Raw genomic sequence first — 26,796 nt, 5'->3', positions numbered from 1 at the left:
CACGCACTTACCACAGCATCCCTTTAAGGCAGCTCACTGATCGGGGTCCCAAACGGCGGCTTTCACACTCAGGCATTGCTTTGAAAACATTGAACTCACGGCCTTCAGCACACAGACTCTGCTAATGACGCCGGCTGAAGTTTGCCAGGTCGGGGGGGGCGAGGTGAGGGGGGGAATTCTGAATGTACGTGTTGGCTGTCGGAGCATCTCTAGCCGAGCTGGAATGAAAATGCAGCTGAACCCCAAGGCATCCCCTGCACACATGGCTGCCGCGTCCCCTTTCAGCGCTTTCGATGCTTGTGGAATCGACACCCGCCTCTGCTGCGGAAGAACCACTGGCTCCTGAAGGGTCTGTCTGTACCTGCTGCACTTTGATTCCACCGAGCAGGACTGTTCAAAGCACCGTCGGGGGAGAAAACAGGATGAAATATTCCTGTGTGTGGCTCACTGACAGGCAGGTGGCAGCTCTGGGGAAGGATGCCACAAGCTCCCTCATTAGGGAGGAAGAGATGTGAAAACAACTTTCCAGCCAGCATCTCACTCCCGGCAGCTCCCGTCCCTTCTGTGGGAGACGCCTCCTCCACCTAGCAAGCCCGATAAGCCTACGCTTTCCTGGCAGAGGCACACAGGACACAGACTGGAGCAGTTCCAGGTTCCCTCTACCCTTGTATCCCGTCATCTCGAGTAACCAGCACTAGCTGCTTCTCAGCTAGGTGGGACCCCCCGCCTTGCAGTCGGCAGAGACGGGGGGCTGCAGGCAGGGGTGTGCCTAGGGCAGGCCAGCCGTGGGAGGGTGCAGGGAGCCTGACTTTGGGGAGTGGGCGATGGGAACAGGCCCACGGCCAGGGCAGCCACATTACAGGTCAACTGAGATCCGTGGGCCTCCCTACTCAAGGGCACGTGAATACGCTTCGCTCTGCAGCATTCACCTTCTGTTGCCGCGGCTCGGGTGGGGTGAAATTCACCCCCGGGCAGTGGGCCAGTCAAAGGCCTTAAACCCAGCAGGACGTGATGCCTGGGTCTGGAGCTGGGCCCTGCCCCAGGGTGAGGTGCTGTGGGGGGAACAAGGCCTCATGCCAGGGCCTGGCTGGGGTTTGTGGGGGCACATGCTGGTACTTCTGGGATGGCATGGGTCCAGCCCCGGTGCCTGCACAGTCCTGCAACACAGCATCCCCCAGAACCCGACAGGGGCAAAGGCCTCCAAAAACAGGCCTGTCCGGTTTAAGCCTGGATGAGTGGCCTGCTGATGAGGACACCGGACCATCATCGCTGTACCAGCGAGGACTCCAGATGGACACGTCTGGAATCCTGCTTCGTCTTCCCCTCCCTCGTGTGTCCCTACCCCACACCCCCACCACGTCTTCCTCCTGGCCTCTCCCTCGGCTGTTCGCTGATCCTGGAATCAGCTGCCCTGCCCGGCAGCGCATGGCGAGATGAGACAGCCCGGCCAGCTCCTCCCAGCAGGACAGGGACCAACGAAGGGTGTCACGGAGTGTGGGGGAGTCGGGGCCCGGCACCCCCCCCACTTCCTGCGATTCCCCAGGACTCTCAGCCAGCCAATAACACAGAAGGTTTATTTAGACGACAGGAACACCGTCCAAAACAGGTCTTGCCGATACAGACAACAGGATCCCCCTTAGTTAGGTCCATCTGGGGGCCCCAGGGAGGCCACCGCCCCGTTGGGAAGCCCATGCCCCGTCGGGGCCCCTCTCCATTTCCCAGCCAGCTCCAAACTGAAAACTCCCTCCAGCCTCTGACTCAGCCTCCCCCGGCTCCTCCCCCAGCCTTTGCCCAACCCCCTTCCTGGGTTCTCAGGTTACGTGCTCAGGTATCTCCCTTCCCCAATGCAGCCAGTCCCAGCAAAACTCCCCTGCCCCCTTCCCAGGCCAACGCTCCCCACTCAGCGTTCAGAGAACACACCCAGCACATTCCCAGCTGACCAGGGAGGGGCACTGGGGGGAGAGGCGGAGCTGGGGCAGGGCTTTGGGGAAGGGATCCAATAGGGGCAGGGAGGGGGCGGAGTTAGGGCAGGCACTTTGGGATGGGGGCGGGCCCAGGGGTGGGGGCACCCACCGGCGCCGGAGAAAGTTGGCGCCTATGCCACCAGGAAAGCACATAAGGCAGCAGAGCGCAGAATAAGCGACACTACCATAAGTGCTTTTAACACGGGCAGAACTGCCTACACTCACACACCACGGCAGCCACTGCAGCCTTTGAAGACGCTACGTTCGGCCAACAGCAGGGGTCTCCCACCGGCGCAGGCACTCCCCCCCCCGACACCCGAGAGGCGGTAGCGAGGCTGACAGGAGAATTCTGTCTACACCAGGGGCTAGGTCGGTTTAACCACGTTCCGGGGGCGGGGGGTGGATTTTTCACGCCCCTGAGCGACGCAGTTATACGGCCCTAAATTCCTAGCACCGACCGGGCCTAGGGAGGTTTGTGGCTGGCATGTTAGAGCAGCAGGACATGAGCACAGACGAAGCCTTAGTCTGCCTTGTCCAATGGCAGGACTGTCTGTGACGTTATTGATATAAACTGGGACCATATAGAACATGGTTTGCAACCAAGGTCCTGTAGTGGCACCAAATCTTATGTAAAGGGTCATATAAGGTGTGTAAGGCCAGGTTCTGGGTTGCTGGTTAGGGTTATGCTGTCTGGGTGCATGTGTCATTTTGTAGTTGAAGTTATGAGTATTGGCTCTGTACTGTCTGTATTTTGTATTGTGCTCTGCTTCTGGGTGACACCCAGACAAGTTGGTGTTAGCTCTGCCCAGCCTGCTTGAGGGCCCATTAAGGACCATCAGCTACACAACTGACCCATGGAGAGAAGGCAGATCCGCCTTGTAACTCAGCAAAGTGCAGGGTCTTGCCCATGTGACTCCAGACTCCATTTTGCTGTAATTTTCCACAGTAAGAACAAAGAGGTTCTTACACCTGGAAAAGCCTATCTAAGGCTGATGCCTCATCTCCATCCAGTCTTCAATCCTGCTTCGTACCTCTGGAGGGACTTTGCTACAAACTGAAGCTCTGCACAAAGGACTGAATGACCCATCCCAGTGGGGGATGTTCCAGAGACTTGATTTAAACCTGCAGTTTACTCCATCACTGCTACAAGCCTGAACTAAGAACTTTGCCATCACTGTATGTAACTGATTCCATTTAACCAATTCTAGCTCTCATCTCTACCTTTTTCCCTTTATGAATAAACCTTTAGATTTTAGATGATTGGCAACAGCATGATTTGTGGATAAGATCTGATGTGTGTATTGACCTGGGTCTGGGGCTTGGTCCTTTGGGATTGAGAGAACCTTTTTCTTTCATTGGGGTGTTGGTTTTCATAACCATTCATCCCCAGGACGAGTGCACTGGTGGTGATACTGGGAAACTGGAGTGTCTAAGGAAATTGCTCGTGTGACTTGTGGTTAGCCAGTGGTGTGAGACCAAAGTCCTTTTTGTCTGGCTGGTTTGGTTTGCCTTAGAGGTGGAAAAACCCCAGCCTAGGGCTGTGACTGCCCTGTTTGAGCAATTGGTCCTGAATTGGCACCTCAGTTGGGTCCCGCCAGAACCGCATCGTCACACTGTCTCACACTGTGTCTGTGCAGCACCCGGCGCCACGGGGTGCTGCTCGCAGTTGGTGCCTCTGGGCACTCCTAGCTGATGCAGAATGGGACTTTCAAAGCCACCTCGATGCCAAATCCCACTGAGGCCTGGGCATCACTTACGCCTCCCGGCCTCTTGTCCCATATCCTCAGCTGTATCCACAGAACAGCGGCACCCATCCCGGTGCTCCAGGCACTCCTGGCGTAACTCAGAACCACAGCGCTGATAGCACCAAGGGCCGCAGTACCAGACAGCTAGAGCACTGGCAAATGGGAGTCTGCAAAGGGTTTACCTGGAAGCTTTTAGTGTTCAGGCTTTTCTGGCTTTCAGTGGCCACCTTCAGCCTGGAATCCAGCCCCTTCATGAGGGACTCCGTGTTGCGCACGTACTGCAGGTCGCGGTAGGTTCTCAGGTCCAGCACCTCCATGGACTGGGAGATGTTCTGCACCTGGAAAAGCAAAACGGAGCGGTAAGAGCCGGGGCTCTCCTGAGACGTGCAGCCCATCTTCCCAGGGCAGCACTGGGGACCAGTACAGGCGAGAGCCCGCAGTGCATTCGTGGGACACGCACTCTCTCTCTCTCTCGGTACATATGTCACCTTTATCGCTGTTCCCGGAGGTTTCTCTCCTACACAAGCTGAAGTTCTGCACTATTTCTACTTCCCAAAGCCCGGAGCTCAGGACCTGCAGGATTGTCCAGCTCCTTCCCCAACATGCAAAACAACCCAGCTCCATGCAATATAGATCCCAAATCATAGCTCAGTGCTGCTGCGAGCAGGGGAAGAGTTGGCCTCCGGAATTGTTCCGAGTGTTATTAATAAGGGCCCAGGAACAGAACGAAGCTCTGATTTAATACCAGCGCTCCAGGGAGATGCCTCATTAGCACCGCACTCCTCTGCCTTCCCTGGGAAGGCTGCAGGTGACTTTTCCATTTGGATTCTGCACAGAGTTGGCCAGAATTGATTTGATACGCCCTGCTCCCTCCCCTGATCTCAGTTTAATTAACGAGGCCCTCTCCCAGCTCTGCACCTCCTGCCCATAATGAAAAGATGATTGTGCTAAATGAATTACAGGCATGCAAGGAGAAAGCATCTTCGCTCTGCACCAGAGAGATGGGGAAGCGAGCAAGCAGCTGGCCTGGCAGCATCAGCAGCCATTAGTCACTCATTCGAGCATATTCACTGCATCCAGCTCCCCTCCTCCTTTTGATCACGCTCATGTGGGAGCAGATTCTCACTTACAACCAGGCCTGTTTGTGCTGCCAACACCGTGTAATGGGGTTACCAGGTGAGTGACAACGAGGCCCCGTTATACGCCAAGCCACAGGGCACCGGGAGCGTGTGCGCGCACGACGGGGGTTTGTTTCAATCCATTCATCTCAATGAGTGGATGGCAATTGGGTTACAGCCAGAAGCTTTGTGATTGTTTGTTTTTGTTCAATAAACGTTTAGATTCTGGGCACCGCATTGGAACCTGCTGGCGAGCCTTGTGCCTGAGGCAGGAGCGTGAATTAGCAGGTAGGGTGCTGGATGGAGACTCAGCTGATCTGCCTTCTATTCCCAGCCTCTCTGGGCCCGTTTCTCTTTTGTCCGTCTTATCTAGTCACCCTGTGTGTTTGTTAGGGCACGGAACCGGCTCTCCCTACTAGGGCTGGGTGCATCGCCGACTGGAACAGCCGTGAACGGACCAAAGGAAAAAACCGTTTCACTTTGGGTGAAATGGAAGCGGAAGTTTTGGTGACTTTGGGTCTGTTCCAGAGCGAGGATTTCAACCTGCATCTCCCACCTCCCAGGTGAGCACCCTAACCCCCTAGAAATCATGAGCCCCGGGGGTTAGGGAGCAACACCCCACCCCACCCCCCATCTCCTCCTCCTGCAGCCCTTTTATGAGTGGCCAAAACTCTTCAGGTCAGAGCCACAAATCAGTTCAAGTCGCCCACAACAGCATTTTTTGCTGAATAAAATATTCGTCTGAGAAATTTCACCCAGGTCTACTCTGTGCGTGTGAGCAGCCCCCAGCACATGGGGCCGGCGTAGCTACTGGCGAACGGACTGCAGAGGAGCGCTCCCCCTCGGGCCAGGCCCAGACACCCCCTCCAGCTGCCCCTCGGGCCAGCCCTTCCCCCCCACACACACACACCCGCTCGGGCCAGGCCCAGACACCCCCTCCAGCTGCCCCTCGGGCCAGCCCTTCCCCCCCACACACACACCCGCTCGGGCCAGGCCGAGACCCCCACCCCCTGCCCCGCTCCTCCTCAGGCCAGGCCCAGAGCACACGCTAGTCCCATTTAGGGATTTAGAAGAGGCCTTGGCCGACCAGGGTCAGTCCCCCCGAAGGGCTTGCCCCTGCCTGTGCTGTGCCCACCGGGTACTCGTAATGCAGCAGTGTCCCGGCAGAGGAAAGTTTGCCATCATCGCACAGCAGCAGAACACGGGCGCCGGCTGCGGATCTCCAGCTCTGTGTCCCGTGAGGAAGGGTCACGCTGCAGCCTGATTTCCCTAACCTCTGCCTGCCCTGGGCTCTCTCTTTTCCTGCTTTCCTCTGCCAGGCTGTGGTGAGCATCCGCTCCCCCGCCACACGCTGCAGCAGTGTCTGTAGCCTGGGGTGAGCAGTTGTTACGAGACGCGTGTGAAGATCTTTGCAAATGCAATTTGCTTGCTCACTTGGCTGTGCGTGGTGTCTCGGCCTGGCTGGCGCATCGCCCCCGTGCATTCGTTCTGGATAGACAAACACCCGCTGAACAAGGGGGCTCTGAGGGGACTGCTACCACGGAGAGCAGCACCCAGGTCGCTAGCAATGCCCAGCCATCAGCGGGTATTTAACGAACACCAGCTTTCCTCCCAAAGGCCAGGACAGAGCAGCTACAGGAGGCTAAATAAAGACAGCTCTGAATTGTTACACCCTACGGTCGCCAGGGGCCTGTTGTGCCGGGCGCTCTGCAGACACAGAGACGGACAGAAATTCCACCCCAGCCGGAGGGGCTGAATTCTGTCTGAGGCACCATCCAGAGGCAGGCAGAGAAGCTCTCTGGCCCAGGCAAAACAGGAGGTGATTCCTGGTCTAGTGCCGGGCCCCCGGGAAGATCCCTCCCTGCCAATTAGCTGAGAACACTCCTCTTCTTGCTGCTTTCATGTATAAAATCCCGTCTTTCGATCAGGGGCTGCAGCTGTTCTTTGGTTCTTAGACCACCCGAGTGCACATTTCTTGTGGGCTTTGATTCTTTCATTTCATCTGCTGCCGCCACTAAAATGAGTTTATTTCAGTGCCTTAACGAGACGAGAACGCAGCCACGTTCCGTCAGTGGTTATTTATTTATTAACGGGGCCCTGTTGGTGTTTACGGCTGCGGCTGCAGCCTCTGAAGGCTTCAGAGCCGTTTTGCAGCAAGTTATAATAAAAGTTTAATCGTTTTTTTGTGTGTGAATGTATAAAGAGCGGAAAGGAAATAAAAGGAAAACTGCCTGCTTGTGGACTCTGCCCACCGCAGACGGGGGAATTGAGACCAGTTAGAAAACTTAATAGCTTTTAATAACATTTACCGCAGTAAAGCAACCCAGGGGGCGATTCCTATGTGGGGAGAGAGGGCAGGTCTCTCTCTGCAGCACCTCGCAGAGAAGCAACGCAACCTCCAGAGACTGCATCCACCTGTGGAGCATTGTCAGGCCTGCCAGACCCCCGGGAGTCCAACCTCGGGGCAAGACCCCCAGACATCCCACGCTAAGCAGGTTGGGAGACCTCCGAAGGCAGCGAAAGTCTCGGCGTTCCAGCAGACGTGCAGAGCTTAGCACCATGGGCACGTCTGCACTGCAATCAGAGGCGTGAATGCAGCACAGGCAGCCATAGTGCAGTTAGCTCGGAGCCAGCCAGCTCCGGGAACAGGAGCCGGGCGGTGTGACTGCTCCAGCGTGGGCTCAGGGTCCCAGGCGGGGCTGTGTGCTCATGCTGCGTGCTTGTGCTGCTATTGTTTTCCACGCTAGCTAGGTCCAGGGCAGCTCAGGGGGCTGCATGTGCTGCAGTCACAGCTCGCACGGCAGTGGAGACAAGCCCTGTGTCTCTGCTGCAAGTCCAGAGGGAAGCAGGTGTGACGAAGTGGGAATGTTCTTAACGTTTTCTCTGAATACTGTGTGGGTGCCTGTCACGGAGTCCCCGGGCGCTGCTCTGGAGCTGCTCCCCACAAAGCCAGGCAGGACTCTGGGGAGCCTCCTCTCCCTCGGAGCAGCCTGTCTGCAGGGCAAGCAGCTCCCACGGCTTCACCTCCTGGGTCTCTCCTTGGAGCATTCAGCATCCTCTGCCCCTCCGTGCGCTTCCCCCAGCGAGTCCACCCAGGCGGGGTCCTGGGGGGGCCACAGGGTCCTGCCCCCCCACATCGCAGTCAGACGTGACTCTCAGCCAGCCAGTAACTCAGAGGTTTATTCGATGACAGGAACAGGGTCTAACACAGAGCTTGTAGGTACAGCGAACGGGACCCCTCAGCCGGGTCCATTCTGGGGTCCAGTGAGCCAGACACCCACGTCTGCCCTCACTCCTCAGCCCCAGCCAGCCCCAGACTGCCCCCTCCTCCAGCCCCTCCTCTCTGGGTTTTGTCTCTTTCCCGGGCCAGGAGGTCACCTGATCTCTTTGTTCACCTTTAGCTATTCTAGCAGGAAGGGCCCTGACCATTGTTGCTAGGAGACAGAGTGTTGGCTATTTATGCACACTGGAGACTTTTAATGCACAGGGGAAACTGAGGCACCCACACAGTATTCAGAGGAAACATTAAGAACTGTCCCACTTCATCACATGGGGTTAACCCTAGTGTCCGTCTCTTCTTACTCCTTAGCCAGCCAAGGTCAAGAATTGCACCTTGCCAGGAACAGGTTACATGGCCCCGGGTGCCTCTTGGCTGGTCAGATCCCACTTCCCCCGTAGCACATTCCGAATGCCGGAGCTCCCTCTGTGCCCTGCCGGTAAACCGACACTGCCGCTGACCCCAGCAGTAGCTGCATGTTAGCGGTGGGTGAAGTGCCCCTGGTGTGTATCTGGGAGGCTCCACCGGACCGGGCTGGGCGCTGCACACATCTAAGTAGACAAAGGCAAGATTATGGGTGACCCCATGGTTACACCGGGGGAGCTGAGGCCCACAGATTTGCCCACCGTAACATACGCAGCCAGCAGCAAAACTGGGAACGGAGACCAGATCTCCTGCATCCCTGCCCAGTGCTTCAATCCACCAGGCCAGCCGGCCCCTCAGCCAAGGGCGCTCCCTGGTCATAGCCCACACGGCGAGCGGGGCTGTCAGCGTATAACAACAGAGGCTGCACTAGCAGCAGGATCTCTCGTCCGTCTCCCCTCCCCACACATCGAACACGGGTCCTTCATTTCACAGCTCGCCCATCTCCTGCCATAGAATCATAGAATCGCAGGGTTGGAAGGGACCCCAGGAGGGATCTAGTCCAACCCCCTGCTCAAAGCAGGACCAACCCCAACTAAATCATCCCAGCCAGGGCTTTGTCAAGCCGGGCCTTAAAAACCTCTAAGGAAGGAGATTCCACCTCCTCCCTAGGGAACCCATTCCAGTGCTTCACCAACCTACTAGTGAAAAAGTTTTTCCTAATATCCAACCTAAACCTCCCCCACAGCAACTTGAGACCATTGCTCCTTGTTCTGTCATCTGCTACCACTGAGAACAGTCTAGATCCATCCTCTTTGGAACCCCCTTCCAGGTAGTTGAAAGCAGCTATCAAATCCCCCCTCATTCTTCTCTTCTGCAGGCTAAACAATCCCAGTTCCCTCAGCCTCTCCTCATAAGTCATGTGCTCCAGCCCCCTAGTCATTTTTGTTGCCCTCCACTGGACTCTCTCCAATTTATCCACATCCTTCTTGTAGTGTGGGGCCCAAAACTGGACACAGTGCTCCAGATGAGGCCTCACCAGTGCTGATAGAGGGGAATGATAGAGGCCATCCCAGCTGCTGCTGAGAGGAACAGACTGCTGGCAAAATGGGCAGCGTGGCAGCCAAGAGATGTCCCCTTCCAACACGCTGGGAGGAGACGCTGTTCCCCAGCCCCCTCCATCGGGCTCCGCTCACTCAGAACGTTGCACACAGGCAAACGGGTGGTTCGGGCGACAGCCTCCGCTCGATACCGGCGCTTAGCTGGGATGTTACTGATGGAGCTGTGCAGAGGCCAGCTCTCTCTCTCTCTCGCTCGCTGCTTCCAAGCTATTTTAATTCCTGCCACAGTCAGGGGCTGACTTCCCTTCACCACCACCTGAGCCCTCCTGCCACTCAGGGAAGATTTATGGGTCTTTATTATTTATTTTTGGCCTCTCCAGGTCAGTGGTGCGCCCTGTGAAATGCACAACGCACAGCAGACTCCCTGGGAAATGCCTCCATCGCTTTCCCTAGCTCTCATCACAGGGGCTGCAGGCTGGGAGCATTTATCTGGGTCTGTGCAGGCGTGGGAGCTCATCTCCCTGCCAGATCTCCTGCTGACAGCGTCTGCAACCCCTCACGTGAGCAACAGGCACCCAAGGAGCAGAGCTGACTAGGGAAAACCACGTCCATACGTTCCACTCTGGACTTGCCGTCCAAAACCTGGAATGTGAGGCCCGGGCTCCCAGTGGGCAAGGGCAGAACAGATCCAGGCACCTCGGTCACTCGATCTCTCCATGCCGCGTGGAGCTGGGCTGGATGGCTCGGCAGTCGTGGCATCCAGGAATCCGCGCTGCCCTGGGCTGTCCTGAGCTGGGTGAAGTGAGGGAGCTGGGGGGTAAGGAACAGTTTGGTGCATACAGTGGTGAGATTTGGCCACTGTCGGTAGACAGATACTGGGCTAGATGGACCTTTGGTCTGACCCGGTACGGCCTTTCTTATGTTCTTATGTTCTACCGGCCTGGGACTCCAGACCCCCGGATTCTTTCCGAGCTCTGTGACCTTAGGCCAGTGGCTCTCCTCCTTGGGGCAGGGCCCGTCTCTTCTCGGAGTCTGGGCAGCTGTGGGCACAAGGGGGCTGCGACGAAGATCCGAGCTGAGGCCACTGGGTTTGTTGTGATGCAGCTGTGCTAAGATCTCTGAGAACATGGTGATGCGGGACGAGGCTTTCACACGTGGCTGCGTGACGATGAACACGTTACAGTAAGCGTGTCCCGGTTTCCAGGGGAGCGGCGCGCTCACATCTCCAGCAAGGGCAGTGGCAGCTCGGAGAACCAGGACACGCATCCAGCCAGGCACCTGCGTTTGGAAAGGGTTGACCCTGTCCCTCCGGCAGAGTCTGCTTTCCATGGAGCGAATATAGCTTAACACACGAAAGCCAGTCGAGATTACAGCCAGCATTGCAATAAGCAACAAAGGCCCAACGCTCAGCCCTGCACCAGAGTCGCAAAGGATTTAAACCCGCTTAAAAATACTCATGCGCAGGTCCCTGCCAGTCACCCATCGCGGGAGAAGCAGGGTGCACAGGGCCCTGCACAGGGCACAACTCTGGAGTCACCCCGTTCCATCCATCCCACAGGGGAAAGAAAACTGCCCTGTTCTCCTCACTCCAAACCAAACCCACTGACTCCGTCCAGACAGGGCTTGTTTCCTTACGCAGTGCCTGGGATGCCCCCCAAGGGCAGGGCTGCAGGCACCACCTCTGAGCTGGGGCAAGGTCATCTGGAGAAACATCACTGCACTGCTCCGAGGAGAGGAGCTCCGAGGCAGCGAGCCCCAGGGGGCTGCAGGCACCACCTCCCAGCTTCTCTGAGAGCAGCACTCCCTCCCCCCTGCCCAATGGTAGCAGTGGGGAGCAGCCGTTCCAGAAATCACCAAGGACCCCCCCACACACACACCTGCCGCCCTGGCAGTGGGGCTCAGAACCACCCGCTCCCGAGACATTCAGCATGTGACACTCCAGGCGAGGGCTCTTCAGCTCCCGGGTGCTCACGCCAGGTTAATGCAACGTTCTCCCCAGCGCTCCTGAATGCCTTATCTGCAGCCGCACACGGCAAGATGCAATTGCCAGGGGCAGCGCACTAGCAAGACACCTCTGCAGCAGGCGCAGCCCCACCCATCCGCATTGCTGTACGCCTCATGTGAGCATCCGAGAGTCCCCAGGTGAGCTCCGAGCCCTAGCCAGAGGGAGAGCCAGCCCTGCCCTGCCCTGCCCTGCCCTGAAGAGGTGACCGTCTAAGGGTGCGAGGGACAGAGAGTGCAAAGAGGAGAAGTGACTCCCCCGGGTCACCCAGCAGGTCAATGAAGAGACCCCAGCTCTGCTGTGCCCCCCGACTGCCCTGCCCGCAAGCTTCGCACCCAAGAGAATGACAGGGCGCATGGTGGGGATGTCGCATGCAGCGGAGTCACAGGCAAGAGCAGCACCCCAGGGTGGCTGGCACACGGCGCTGGCAGGCCCTATGCCCCTCTGCAGCGGTGCCTCTCCGTGGTCTGCGGAGCCCGGGGTGGAGAACGACTGTGGAGACACGGCAGAGGCTGCCCATGCGTGGAGGTGGCGCGGGAGGAATCCCAGCTCTGCGGCGGCTCCCGGGGGGACGTTAGCTGAGCTCCCGCATCTCTCTGGGCTCCATCCCGCACTGTAAGAGGCGTGTCCGCGTCTCTGCAGGGCAGGGGCTCTCTTGCCAGGTAGCTGCACAGCGCTGGGTGCCAGGGGCCCCAAGGCGCAATGCTCAGAGCTCAGCACTGGCTGGGCTGCAGGGGCAGCCGCTCGGAGGCAGGGTGTGGCCCCGTGTTAAACCACGTGTCCCGTCAGCCTCCACCCTTCTCCGTCCCCGCTCCCCCCTGTGCCACCTGCCCCACGGCACCGCCAGGGGGGCTCTGCGCCTCTTCCGCTGGTTCTGAGCTGCCAGAGGCTCCTGCTGCTGCCTCTGGCCAGGGAGGCTGAGGGGGGACCGGAGTGCGGCACTTGGATGCTCTGTGAGTGACAGGTGACCGTTGCCGATCCCATGGTGGTGCAGCGTTGCTCCTTAGCTAAGGCTCTGGGTGAAGCAAGGCAGGGGAAGGCAAGCGGCGTTTCACCTTCCCTGGAGGAACCTCCCCAGAGACAGTGGGGCTGCCAGAGCCGCTGCTTCCCAGAGAGATTCAGCTCGTCCCCTTGGCCGCCCGCTGCCCCGGGGCCCAGCATCCAACCGGCGTCTCTGGTAACAGGCAGGGACAGAAGCAGATGCTCATCTCCGCGGGCCCGGCGGGCGGGCAATCCCCCATGGCACGAAGCTGTTAACCCTTCACGCATAAGGGGCTTCGCTCTCCCACCCCAGCGCATCCCTCAGGGAGCGTCTCCAACATTCCCAGGCTCCTGCAGCTGCTGCCTCTGCCATCGCCTCCGAGAGACAGCGGGTAATGAAATGTCAAGCATGTCTAAGCGCCAGGCCCCTGCGGCTGCAGAGGCAACGTTTGTCCAGGTAGGGGGCCCAGAGGATGTTTATAAAGCCTGGAGCCAAACACCCCCAGGCAACCAACGCCCTGGAGCCTGTTTTAGCCAAGGTAACTACACAGCGGCCATCACCAATGTATCTGGGCGCCTTGCCATCGCCAGTGGATTCATCCTCACAACCCCCCAGGAGGCAGGGCAGAGCTGTTGGCCGCACTGTGCAGGCAGGGAAACTGAGGCACGCGGCGACTACGGGTTTGTCTACACTACACTCAGAGGTGTGACTGCATACCCTGCTACCTTTCATCCAGCCACCCTGGGAATGGGTGACAGGGGATGGGTCACTTGGTGATTCCCTGTTTTGTTCACTCCCTCTGGGGCGCCCGGCATTGGCCACTGTTGGAAGACAGGACACTGGGCTGGCTGGACCTTTGGTTTGACGCAGCCTGGCCGTTCGTATGTTCTTATGTAAAAATAGCAGGAAAGACGCTCCCCATCACGCCGACCAACCCGGCCTCGCTGGGTTCCTCTGCTCCCGTCTGTCCACACCCACCACACTGCCTAACCTGGCCTCCCAGGGTCCCTCTGCTCCCCCGTCTGTCCGCACCCACCACACCGCCTAACCTGGCCTCCCAGGGTCCCTCTGCTCCCCCCTCTGTCTGCACCCACCACACCGCCTAACCTGGCCTCCCAGGGTCCCTCTGCTCCCCGCCTGTCCGCACTCCACCACACCGCCTAACCTGGCCTCACAGGGTCCCTCTGCTCACCCGTCTGTCCGCACCCACCACACCGCCTAACCTGGCCCAGGGTCCCTCTGCTCCCCCGTCTGTCTGCACCCACCACACCGCCTAACCTGGCCTCCCAGGGTCCCTCTGCTCCCCCGTCTGTCCGCACCCACCACACCGCCTAACCTGGCCTCCCAGGGTCCCTCTGCTCCCCCGTCTGTCCGCACCCACCACACCGCCTAACCTGGCCTCCCAGGGTCCCTCTGCTCCCCCGTCTGTCCGCACCCACCACACCGCCTAACCTGGCCTCCCAGGGTCCCTCTGCTCCCCCGTCTGTCCGCACCCACCACACCGCCTAACCTGGCCTCCCAGGGTCCCTCTGCTCCCCCGTCTGTCCACACCCACCACACCGCCTAACCTGGCCTCCCAGGGTCCCTCTGCTCCCCCGTCTGTCCGCACCCACCACACCGCCTAACCTGGCCTCCCAGGGTCCCTCTGCTCCCCCGTCTGTCCGCACCCACCACACCGCCTAACCTGGCCTCCCAGGGTCCCGCTGCTCCCCGTCTGTCCGCACCCACCACACCGCCTAACCTGGCCTCCCAGGGTCCCTCTGCTCCCCCGTCTGTCCGCACCCACCACACCGCCTAACCTGGCCTCCCAGGGTCCCTCTGCTCCCCCGTCTGTCCGCACCCACCACACCGCCTAACCTGGCCTCCCAGGGTCCCTCTGCTCCCCCCTCTGTCCGCACCCACCACACCGCCTAACCTGGCCTCCCAGGGTCCCTCTGCTCCCCCGTCTGTCCGCACCCACCACACCGCCTAACCTGGCCTCCCAGGGTCCCTCTGCTCCCCGTCTGTCTGCACCCACCACACCGCCTAACCTGGCCTCCCAGGGTCCTCTGCTCCCCGCCTGTCCGCACCCACCACACCGCCTAACCTGGCCTCCCAGGGTCCCTCTGCTCCCCCGTCTGTCCGCACTCCACCATACCGCCTAACCTGGCCTCCCAGGGTCCCTCTGCTCCCCCGTCTGTCCGCACCCACCACACCGCCTAACCTGGCCTCCCAGGGTCCCTCTGCTCCCCCGTCTGTCCCCACCCACCACACCGCCTAACCTGGCCTCCCAGGGTCCCTCTGCTCCCGTCTGTCCACACCCACCACACCGCCTAACCTGGCCTCCCAGGGTCCCTCTGCTCCCCCGTCTGTCCGCACCCACCACACCGCCTAACCTGGCCTCCCAGGGTCCCTCTGCTCCCCCGTCTGTCCGCACCCACCACACCGCCTAACCTGGCCTCCCAGGGTCCCTCTGCTCCCCCGTCTGTCCGCACCCACCACACCGCCTAACCTGGCCTCCCAGGGTCCCTCTGCTCCCCCGTCTGTCCGCACCCACCACACCGCCTAACCTGGCCTCCCAGGGTCCCTCTGCTCCCCCGTCTGTCTGCACCCCGCCTTTTTCTCTAGGGCTGGAAGCTCTTTGGGGCAGGGCCCGTCTCTTTGTTCTGCGCCGGTGCCGCACCCAGCACGGCGGGGTTGTGACCCGTGACTGGGGCTCCTAAATGCCACTGTAACATAACATACAGTGCCAAGTCCTGGGGGCCCTCGTCCGTGACTGGGGGTCCTAGGCGCTAGCCCCCCCCCCCCACAGGGGTGCAGTACGGGGGCCGCAAGATACACTTACTACATCAGTATAAAGCTGCAGGGACATCGGCTTCACACGGGTGGCACAAGCAGCCCAACAGACCCAGCTGTTGTTTAGGGCCCAGAGCAGGTCAAGGGCCCCCCCCGTTAATTATTAGTGTGTGTTGGGGTGGGGCCCCGGGGGCTGAGGCCCGGCTCTGCGGCCCAGAACGCTTGGCCCGTGCGCTGCCGCCCCTTCGCCGCTAGCTTGAACTGGGCTCCGGGGGTTAAAGCCGGCAGGGATGCGCCAAGCCCAGCTGCACCCTGCCTCTAACGGCAGTGGAGACGCCCCTGAGGGACTCAGCCAGAGCAGCTGTGAACCTCTGCACCGTCTGCCCGGCTCCCCCAGTGCAAGTCATTCCTAGTCTCACTGCCAGTTAGCAGCCGGGAACGGTGAGGAGCAGAGAGGAGCCATGCCCTATTCCCGCCCCACGTCTCCTGCTGTTATTAGGCGATATTCGCCCTGCTCGAGAGCTGCTGTGCCAGGCGCTGCACGGACACAAAGCCAGAGAGCCTAAACAGACGGGAGGGGAGGGGAAACAGAGGCAGAGATTTCCAGAGCTGCTGAGCACCCACAAATCTTAAAGGATGGGAGCTACACGTGCTCAGAAATCGGCGGCTATTACCTGAGGCTCCAGCAGGGCTCCTGGAAGCGCTTTTGGAGACCAGGAAAACTTCACCTGGGCTCCCGCGCTGGACCCTTTGCCCCCGAGTAGCCACAGAGGCAGGGGGCCTTCACTCAGTCACCCTGCGCTGGGAGGTGGTGGGGTGTGAACCCGGATTCTACACCCAGCTCTGACGCCCACCCACTGGGCGAGCTTGGGTGGGACATGTCCCCTCCACGTGCCCACCTCCCTTCCCCCCCTTTGTCTGCCTCGTGAGCATCTCGCCCCAGGGGAGCCAGCACCTTGCACAACGAGGCCTCTGGAAATCACCTGCTCTTGTGCTGAAATAACTTTTTCCTGGAACTAGCTGATCCACTGCAAATAATCAATAGTGATTTGCCTCTAATCTCCCCCCTAGCTGGAGATTTCTCTCTGTATCTGGCCTGAGAGTCCCAGTCTCGAAGGCAGATGATAAAATCAGCTGCTGCCTTGTTCAAAAAACAAACCATTTTCCTGGGGGGACCCTGCCTGGGCTCCAGTGCATTGGCCTTACGGGGCTGCCGATTGAAAACGTTTCGGATTAACTTCTCGTCAGGTTTAATCTGTGTAACAACAGGCCGGCTCCCTTCGCGCAGGGCCCATGAACAATGTTTTACTGCTTTGCCCACAACCTTTCCACTCCCATGTTCCCAGACACACACTGACCCGAGCTGCTGGTAATAACAATTCACTGCGGTCGTGTTACGTCTCTGATAGCAGCCCTTCAGCATTCAAATGGCTCTGGAGAACCAGGCCATCCCCATCTCCGCATCTCACACAGAACATACAGGCGGTAACTATGCTAATGCCGGCAAATAGCCCCTTTCCCCACAGATTGGGGGGGAGAGGGGGGCACAGACAGAGAGAGCACTGCTGTCATTTTTAGCATTGAAAAGTGCTTAGCTATGGTGATGAAGGGGCCACACACAAACGATAGCCAGCTAGCCAGAGGGCCCGAGGCTAGGTGGACAGAGCAGAGAGAGGGGTGCACACAGGTAGGTAGAGAGGGAACTGGAGAACTGGTCTGAATTCAACAAGATGAAATTCAGTAGAGAGAAGTGCAAAGTCCTGCACCTAGGAAGGAAGATTCAGATGCACGATTACAGCATGGGGTGCCTGCCCCGTACTGCTGCAAAGAGCTGGGGATTCTAGTGCAGCCCAAACTGAAGGAGTCAACAACGTGGTGCAGTTGCAAAAAAGGCACATATCAGTCTGGGCCGTATTAAGAGACGTGTCGTCTACTGCACATGGGAGGTCACTGTCCTGCCCTCAGCTGCAGCCCTGCACCCGTTTCCGGGCAGCACGCCGTAGGAACGCTGTGAACACACTGGAAAGCATCTTAGCAGCAAAGATGAGCCAAGATTTAGAAAACCTGACCCATGAGACAAGGTACAAACACCCGGGCACATTTAGTCTTGAGGAAAGAAGGTTCAGCAGGGATCTGATGACAGTCTTCAAATCTGTAACGGGCTTTTACAGAGAGGACAGTGATCAATGTTTCTCCATGGCCACTGGAGGTAGGACAAGAAGTGATGGGTTTAATCTGCAGCCAGGGAGATGTGGGCTGGATATTAGGAAACCTGCCTAACTCCCTAGGGAGTGAAACTCTAGGAGAGGTTCCCAAGGGGGCTGGGGAATCCCCGTCACTGGAGGGTGGACAAACCCGTGTCAGGGCGGCTCTGGGTTTACTCGCTCCTGCCTCAATGCCGGGGACTGGACGTGACTTCTCGAGGTCCCTCCCAGCCCCAAATCCACGCTCACCCTGTGGGCAGAGGCTGCCGCTCGCTCTGGGTCTGCCCAGCGCCCAGCACAACAGGGCCCTGATCGCTGACTGGTGCCACCAGCTGCTGCTACAACAGCAGTCACCAGGGTGAACATCTGGCCCCCAGGGCTCAAGTGGGGCAGGGGCCTTTACCTGCACTCTGCGGGGGGCTGCTGCTCACCCCCACCAGGCCTGGCTCTCATGGGGAGGAGGCCGGCACCCACTGGTTCACCATGTCACGCTGACAGAGGGACTCACCCCCACCTCAAGCGCCACCCACCCCTCGCTCCCCGCCAGCCGCTCCGCATTAACAGCGCCAGGCACGGCCATAATTCCGGGGACCCGCCCCTCCCTGATCTGACTAATAAATACGTTATTTGCAGGTTCAGAGTCAATAGCAAGTTGGCTTCCCTGGCAGGAAGCGCCGGGATTAATTGCATTCAAATCGACTAGGATGGATTGCTGCTCACCCTCCATTAGGAGCGACACCGACCCCATTTGCATGTCATTAGCGGAGGGAAGGGAACTCCTGCCTGGCTCCCCCCCTCCCTCCCATCCTCTGAGCGCGTCCATGGTTGCACTGGGCTTTCGGCTCACCGCAGCCTGCTTCCAACATTTGCATGGGGCTGGAGAAAAACCATTGCAATTAGTGTGTTGGTGAAGTGGGTGGAGGACTTCTAGGGACATGGGTATTTCCCAGGGCAGGGAAAGACCAAGCCACCGCTCCACACCCATTCCTAGGAGCTGCGCCAGCCGGTCCGTGCAGAGGCAGCGTAACCCCAGGTTTGCGTGCAGGAGTGAAGCTGTCTCTCTTACCTTTTCCATCAGCTGGCGGAGCTGCCGGCTGCGCAGGTCTCGGGAGCAGGTGCCCTGCACCGGGATGACCGCTGTGCAGAGGCATTTGCCATCAGGGGCTTGAGCGGAGGTGTAGACTTGCCAGCCGTCATCGGGGCTTTGGAAGAGAGTCTGCAACAGAGAGGGAGGAGACTTAGCAGCCTGACTCATCCCACGGGGACCCTGTCAAAGGCTCTTGAAGTCCAAGGACACTCTGTGCACTGGATCCCCCCCCCGGGCCACCCCTTCGGCGACCCCCTCAGAGAATTCTAATAGATTGGTGAGGCGCGATTTCCCTTTACAAAAGCCAGGATGACTCTTCCCCACCACACGCCTCTGATCATTCTGTCAATCGATCGGCCTGGTACTGAAGTCAGGCTCACCGGCCTGGGATTGCCAGGATCCCCTCTGGAGCCTTTGTAAAAATCAGTGTTACGTTAGCTATTCTCCACTCATCGGGAACAGAGGCTGATTTAAGCGAGAGGTTACACCCCACTGTTAGTAGTTCTGCAGTCTCAGATCAAAGTTCCCTCAGAACTTGTGCTTAAATCCCATCTGTTCCCCAGGACTTCTTACTTCAGGTGCTTCTAAAATCTCTTTTACTGACACCTCAGTCTGGACAGTTCCTCAGATCTGTCACCTAAACCGAATGGCTCAGATGTGAGAGGCTCCCTCCCATTAACCCTCTGCAGTGAAGAATTCACGTAGCTTCTCTGCGAGGGCCCGGTTCCTTGGGGTCCTGTAGCACCTCGATTGTCCAGGGGCCTCACTGAGTGTTTGGCAGCTTCCTGCTGCTCATGCACTTCACACAAATGTTGCTGTTTGTTTTTATCTTTTGCTAGTTGCCCGTCAAATCCTTTTTCGGCCTGTCTAATTACACGGTTACACTTGACTCGCCTCAGCTCATGCTCCTTTCTCTTTTCCCCGGTGGGATCTGACTTCCAATTGTTGAAGGATCCCTCTCTGCCTCTCTGCCTCTCCTGTTGGGGTCTTTAGCCATGGTGGCATTTTTTGGTCTTTTCTTTTTTAATTTGGAATATGCATTTAGTCTGAGCCTCTACTGTGGCGTTTTTAAGACGTGTCCATGCAGCTTGCAGGCATTTCACTCTGTGACTGTTCCTTTTAATTTCCCTTTAACTGGCTCCCTCATTTTTGTGTAGTTCCCCTTTTTGAAGACAAATGCTACTGCGGTGGGTTTTTGGTATTTCCCCCCCGCAAGGATGTTAAATTTAATTACATCCTGGTTGCTATTACCGAGCAGTTCAGCGACGTTCACCTCTTGGACCAGATCCTGTGCACCACTTAGGCCTAAATCAAGAATTGCCCCTCCCCCTGCGGGTTCCAGGACGCGCTGCTCCAAGAAGCCGTCATTAATGGGGTCTAGAAATGTTCTCTCTGCCTCCCATCCTGAGGTGACGTTCCCAGTCCATGTGGGGATAGTTGAAATCCCTCATTATTATTGAGTTTTCTGTTTCTGTAGCCTCTCTTCTCTCCCTGGCATTTCACAATCACCGTCACCATCCGGGTCAGGTGGTCGGCTGTACATCCCTACTGCTAGACTCTTCTTATTCAAGCAGGGAGTTTCTATCCAGAGAGGTTCTCTGGGCCCGTTAGAGTTTTGCTACATTTCACTCACACACAGTGCACCACCACCCCCACCAGCACTGTCATTCCTGTACATTTGGTACCCTGGCATTCCCATGTCCCACTGAGGATCATTGTTCCCTCAAGTGTCTATGATGCCTGTTACATCCATATCCTCATTTAGTGCCAGGCACTCAGGTTCACCCAGCTTAGTATTTAGACTTCGGTACTTGTACACAAGCACTAATAAAATGTGTCAATATTTGGTGTCTGCCTTCACAGGATGTAACTAAATGGGATTGGTTTTCATTTGACTGTTTCTCTTCAGTTTCTATCAGTCCTCTATCAACTTCTATCCCCTCCTTGTTACTAGGAAATGGAGAATCCCCTTCAATAAATCCTCCCCTAAGGGATGGCTCTGTCTGAACCGTGTGCTCCTCCCCCAGCCCTTCGGTCAAAAACTCCTCCTGGACCTTTGTAATTTTCCAGGCCACCAATCTGGTTCCAGTTTGGTTTAGGTGGAGCCCATCCTGCGTGTGGAGGCTCCTCATTTGCCAAGTTTCCCCAGTTCCTAATAAACCTAAACCCCTCCTCCGAACACCATCTCACCCGCCCATCGAGACCCTGCAGCTCTGCCTGTCCACCCGGCCCTGCGCATGGAACTGGAAACATCACCAGATACTTGCTGCTGCCAGTTCTTAATCCTAGGAGTGATATTACGGGCAAAGCCCTCCTGGTGCCTGTCCCATGACTGCAGGCTCTTGGCTAGAGCCGACATCCATCACCTTGGATCCCGGCACTCCATGGACACCGTGTGGCCTTTGACATCACACTAAGACACATTTCTGACCCAAAGGGTTGATGCAGGGGCTGGAAGAAGGGAGGAGGAAGAAACGGAGGATGGAGTTGCGCTGAGAAGTCCGAAGTGTGGTTGGCAACCTAACGCATCATAAATCCCCTGGCTGCAATGCAGGCTTCCTCCTCACTCCGTCTCTCTGTGCCTCCTTTCCCCGGGACAACACAGATATGAGCCATGCCCTGCCCTGCCCCAGGGATGTCAGGGTAAATACGGTAGAGATGGTGAGGCCCAGGCACCAGAGAAGGGGAGGGGGGGCAGAGAGAGAGTCAGGGGCTCAGCTTCCGACAATTCCCAGGTGAGCTGGATGCTTCATTAGGAACCTTTTAAATTCCCCGTCCCCCCCCAAATTAATGGTTTTTCTCTGTGTGTCAGACACACACGCCTCCATCCTCCCTTTCCGAGCAAGAAGCAAGTTAACACCGGTTGCTCCTGCAGGGCCAAGCGCACAGAAAGCCTGGCCCAGACGCAGGTATGGGGCAGGCTGGCGAAACCGGCACCATCTGTCGTGACGGGCACATCCCCCAGCCTGGCAGATGCCTGCGTGACGGCTGTGAGCACACGGCGTCTGTGTAAATATTTATCAGTGCAAGTGCAAAGAGACCTGTGATGTGTGTACCCGCCCACTCGCGGTGCTGTACGACAAACAGGAACGTGACGCGGGAGCTAACCGTGGGGTAACACCATGGAGAGGGCTGCAAACATCCTACAGCCCCCCGCGATGATGAGCTCCCACAGAGCGAGAGGCGCCCCCGTCCCAGAGAACTCACTGCCTGACTAGCCAAGGGAAGGATCAGTTCCCCACTTTACAGAAGGGGCTCGGAGAGATGCAAAAAGGTCCCAGCCACGAATCAAACCCAGGTCGCCTGCGTCCTGATCCAGCTCCAGCTCCAGCTCCTTGCACCGGCCTCGCTGACACGGCGAGTTGCAAAGCCCATGAAGCCAGTGGGAGCCTTTGCTCTGACTCCGGCGAGGTTTGGCCCAGGGCCAAAGGGCAGGAACAGGGAGCGACGGCCCCACGGCCCCGACCCTGCGGGGTTTATCGTAGTTCCACCAGGCCCTCTGGCTCTCCAAGCACTAAGCTCTGTTACTGACCCTTAGCGGGGGTCGGCCTTGGGCTGGGCGACGGATGGGCATTGTTTGCCACCCACAATTCTAAACAAAGAAAAACTTCATTTGCTTTCAGGGTTGAGATGAAAATGAGTCAAGTACTGAACATTCGTTTTGTTTCATTTTTTTGTATCCTCCCCCTCCTCTTTCTCTGGGGAAAAAGGAAAGACAGAAGGGGGAGAAAAACAAAACAACAAAACGAAAAACGAAACTTTTCCATTTTTCAAAAACTAAATATTTGATTTGAAACAAAAGAAAATGAAAGTTTTCATTCTCCTTTTAGCTGGTATTGAAAAAATGGAACGAACATGATTTTGGGTCAAAATTTACACTTTGTCCTAAAAGACTTTTTCTGCCACAAAAAACACCCCAAAACTTTGGGGGCAAATGCTGCACCCCCCTTCCAGAGCCTCCAGCAGCCTAGAACTGGGGAGACCTGGGGTAGTCGCTACTCTGCCAACCCTGCATGGCTCTGGGAAAGTCACTTCCTGTCTCTGGGTCTCTGCCCCCTGCCTGGGAGGGGGAATAGCGCCGCCCTAGCAGGCAGCGAAGAGAAACACATTACGAGGTTGTGAGGGGCTCAGATACGGCGGCCACGGGGCCTGACAGGTACCCACAACACCACGGTCTGGCTCATTGGCAGGACCAGACCCACGCGATCCCCCCTCTGCGTTTTCAACATTCCCGCCTCCACTCCCGTCCCCGGTTCCCACTCGGCTGGGACCCCGGGGCGGATTATCACTTTCCCGTCCCCAGGACCAGCTCCCATTCAGCCGGGCCCCTAACAAGCGCTGACGTGTGGAACTCGAGGGGGTCTGGAGCTCCCCTTCCAGCCCAGCTCTGAGAGAGCTGCTAACTGGGGCCTGACCTACATTGTACGTCCCAGCTCGCCAATGCAAAGTGCTGCAGCTTCTGTCCCTCCGCCCTGGCGGACGAGCTGGGGGGCACCGGCCAGGCGGACGAGCTGGCGGGGGGTGGGCCAGGCCAGCCCTTCTACGGGGGACGCTCCATTGTGAAGAAGCATGGCCTTTATTCCAGCCGCTCTAGTCACTTCCACAGCGAACGTCGGGGGGGGGGGGGGAACCCCAAGGCAGGGTGCAGGGGAAGGAGAGGCGCTGAATGGGCAACAGAGCTGCAGTTAACGGGAGAGAGCAGGTCACGCCACAGCTCGTTACGCGAGGGCGGCGTGTCCCGGAGCTGCGGCAGCAGCTAAAAATAGAGGAGGCTCCGTGAACAGCAGGATTCCAGTTATGGATCAGCAAAACCCCCAACCGCTGCCGCTTGCACAGGGCTGGCCCCTGCGGCCCGCTCTCGGTCCTGCCATCCCCCTTCGCAGGGCTGGCGTCTCTCTCATGCCTCGCGCTGCCATTGACACTGGTGCAAACTGCTACCAAACAGGGCCGGCTTTAGGGCGATTCAGCTGATTCCCCGGAATCGGGCCCCGTGTCCCTAAGGCAGCCCCACAACGTCCCGAAGGAGCTGCCACCGAAGTCCCGGCCCTGTCGTCATCGGCAGCTCAATCGCTGCCGCTGTCTTCAGTGGCATTTCGGGAGAGGCACCTTCCTCCGCGGCAGCAGCGGGACTTCAGCGGCAGCTCCTTGGAATCGGGCCCCGCGGTGCCTAAAGCCGGCCCTGCTTCCAAAGGCATCGCAGGAGTAGTGTGGCCCCTCGGAGCCCCAGGCACAGAACAGCCTCCCCCCGGCGCTAGGCAAGGTACAAACTCTGCCCAAGAAGACACGGCCCCCGTACGCTCCCTCCGCGCTGGGGTAAGTGACGGCACAAAGCAGCGAAGGAGACCCAGGCCGGCAGGCGACAAGATGAATCCTCATCTTGTCCAGCGTTCCCTGCCCGGAGCAGGGCTGCCAACGCCGAGAGATTTTATAAACACCGCTGGGGTTCTGCACACTCGCCGCCTCCTTTCGAGCCCCCACGGCCACGCTTGGGTCACGTTCCCGGGCCTCCCGCCACAGATTTTCCCAGTTCAGTTTAATCGATGAACAGAGGCTGGGAGGGGAATATAACGAATGGTTTTTAATATGAAACGTGGATCTGTCCTGCATCCTGACGACTCCGCATTAACAGCTGGCCAGAGCCCCCCGCTAGCTGAACGACGCCTTTCCATATGATGCCTCTGCTGCTCTCTGTGCCGGCCGGCTCCGGGAAGGCAGCCAAACGTTGTCCTGCACCCAGGAAGTCCTGGAGAATTCCTCGTGGAAGAGCAGGTAGGTGAGGCTGTGTTACCCCACCTGCCTTTGCGTAAAGTCACTGCGGCAGACAGAAAACAGCCTTGTTCCTGGAATGCCTCAGGCCTGGCCGGGAGCTTCTTGCCGGGCTGGGCGACAGCTGTAGTTGTGAAGTAAAGGAACGCTGCCCTTTGCGTCCGTGGCGCAGACACGGCGACGGAGTCACACGCCGCGGCAGCTTCCGGGACCAGGTCGTCCTGGTTCAGCAGCGCAGAACAAGGGTGAGATTCACCCTCCCCCCAGGCCGCCGGACGTCAGCGACACTCACGGGAGAAGCCTGGGAGCTCTGTGCCGCGTGGCTTGCTGAGGGTTTGGTCGCACCTTCCAGAGCAGAGGGTGTGCGCGGTTTTCTTCCCTTTGCTCAATTCCAGGGACCCCCCTCCCCACGACGCTGCAGCTCTCGGTTCTCCACCTGCACCACACGGATGATCATTCTGCCTTGTCCACATAGGTCGCAAACTCGCTGGGGGCCAAGGCTCTTTCTGAGTCCTCGCTGCGCCTGGCACCAGGGGACCCGGGTCTCCACTAGGAGCACAGCAATCGGCACTACCGCAGGGTGGAAAGGGAGCACCTGAACCCCACCCGCTGGCGACCGTCTGCACCTGGTAGAGGAAAGAGGCAATTTCCCCACAGCCCCAAGCCGTCCGTGTCTCTTGCTGACACCTGGACGACGCGCGGCGCCTTGGGGGAAGCAGGAGAGCGAGCCCTCTATCAGCCCCTTTCCTCTAACAGTAACGGGACTGACGTTCCAGTGATCCCCTGTGCAGGGTGACTCTCCCCGCAGGGGAGAAAAGCCACACGAACAAATTGCTAATTTATTCCCTCTAATTTCAGGTCCCTTTGCACACACTTGAGGAGCCCGCCACGCCTGAAGTGACAAAGCCCTGCTCATCACAGACCGGCGGAGACGCCACCCCGGAGCCCGGGCAAACACTGCCCTGCCTGCACGGAGGCCACAGCAGTGAGAACAGACTGACGGAGCCTTTTAGGAGGAGGCAGGGGACCAATCAGCTGTTTCAGTCTCTGTTCCTTGAGGGTGAATTCAGGGCCCAGTCCCCCGAGATCCCTCACCCTGGGGCAGGGCCCTGCACAAGCTGCAGCAGGGCTGAAGTGGGGCCTGGCCCCTGCCCACGGAGGAAGGGCTGGGTGGGCTGAGGCCTCATGCAGGGCCCTGCCTGGGGTGAGCGGCTGGCGGGAGGCTGGACCCTGCCCTGGAGGTGAATTTCTGCCCTATAGGGACCCATCCTATTCCATTATATCGGCTGGGGGTGCTGCTCACAGGCCGCCACGGTGTGACCAGACCCTTGCTGCAAGAAACCCACCACACGGAGCCAGGCAGTGTGAACAGGATCATGAAAACGCAGCGCCCTCCACACACACTCACACCCCCACCTCCGCACTCCCTGTCCCCCAAACGTCCCCTCTCGGATTTCCAGGCACGGACACGCCGGTCCCTCCCGTGGCAGCGACCAGCCGGGTCCCCCATCACGTCGGTCAGGGCCATGCTTGTGCCCGGGCCCGTCTCCACGACCGGCGCACACACGGGCACGGCCCCCGCTCGTCACACTCGCCCATCAAGGTGGAGTCCTGCCAGCACAGCAGCTTTGCCGGCACCCCCTCCATGGGTCACACGTGCAGCCTGGCCCCGCTGCCCTGCCTAGCCACGGCTCGTCCTGGCCGCCCGCCCTCGCGGCCAGGCAGGCGGCTCAGTTCCTGGCTCTGCTGCTGACTCCCTGTGTGACCGTGGGCAGATCTCGTAACAGCGCTGCGCCTCCGTCCCCTTGTCAGTACAAAGGGGTAAGATTCCTTCCCGTGCAGTGAGTTCAAGGCCAAAGCACCCGGCACAGGGCCAGCGGGCAGCTCTGTGCGAGCTGCAGCCTCAGATCGGCCCCGTGTCCCCTGCTCATGAAGAACAACATCGCAGGCTCTCACGGGGCAGAATTTTCCAAAGCACCTTCGGAGCCTAAGTCCTAAGGAAGGGCCTCCCAGGCCAGTCCCTGCTCAGGGGGCACCAGCAGCGCCGAGGAGTTTCGTAGGAAGGAGAATATCCAGTTACCCCAGTGAGTGTTCAAACGACAGGACAGGCCGGAGTCCCGGGGCGCTGGCTGACCACTCGGCTCAGGTTACCCCATGTACTTTCCTCAGCAGCCAGAGAGCAGAGACTAGGCTGGATGGCCCCTGCCTGGAGCCAATCTGCAAATCTCTGCTCCCCCCTCATCTCTAGGCTCCTATGGGGCTGCCTCGCCCGGCCCCCTATCTCCCTGTTCAGGGCTCCAGGCCGATCCCAGCACGTTTTCTTAGCCCATGGCTGCAACTGAGCCGCACACCAGGCCCCGCTGGGCCAGCAGTGGCGATTCCCGTGCAGCTTGTGGAAAGAGAGGCGTGTACGCCAAGAGATGCCCCTTCCTTCCCCGCCCGCCTGATTTAT

At 58.6% G+C, this 26,796-nt stretch overlaps 1 protein-coding gene across 2 annotated transcripts in view; it reads right to left on the bottom strand.

The window, feature by feature from the left end:
* OLFM2 (olfactomedin 2) overlaps positions 1 to 26,796 on the bottom strand; it is an 89,388-nt gene that overhangs the window by 18,774 nt on the left and 43,818 nt on the right. For both annotated transcript variants that reach the window (XM_039514085.1, XM_039514084.1), the window contains exons 2-3: positions 18,558 to 18,707; positions 3,892 to 4,047 (exon numbers count right to left, since the gene is read on the bottom strand). In XM_039514085.1, the coding sequence (XP_039370019.1) occupies positions 3,892 to 4,047; positions 18,558 to 18,707 (306 nt within the window). The remainder of the gene's footprint in view (positions 1 to 3,891; positions 4,048 to 18,557; positions 18,708 to 26,796) is intronic.

The sequence above is a fragment of the Mauremys reevesii genome, linkage group 25, assembly GCF_016161935.1.
Source record: "Mauremys reevesii isolate NIE-2019 linkage group 25, ASM1616193v1, whole genome shotgun sequence".
NCBI lineage: Eukaryota > Metazoa > Chordata > Testudines > Geoemydidae > Mauremys > Mauremys reevesii.
The sequence above is the reverse complement of the archived record's forward strand: the minus strand, read 5'-3'. Positions and strand labels throughout refer to the sequence as shown.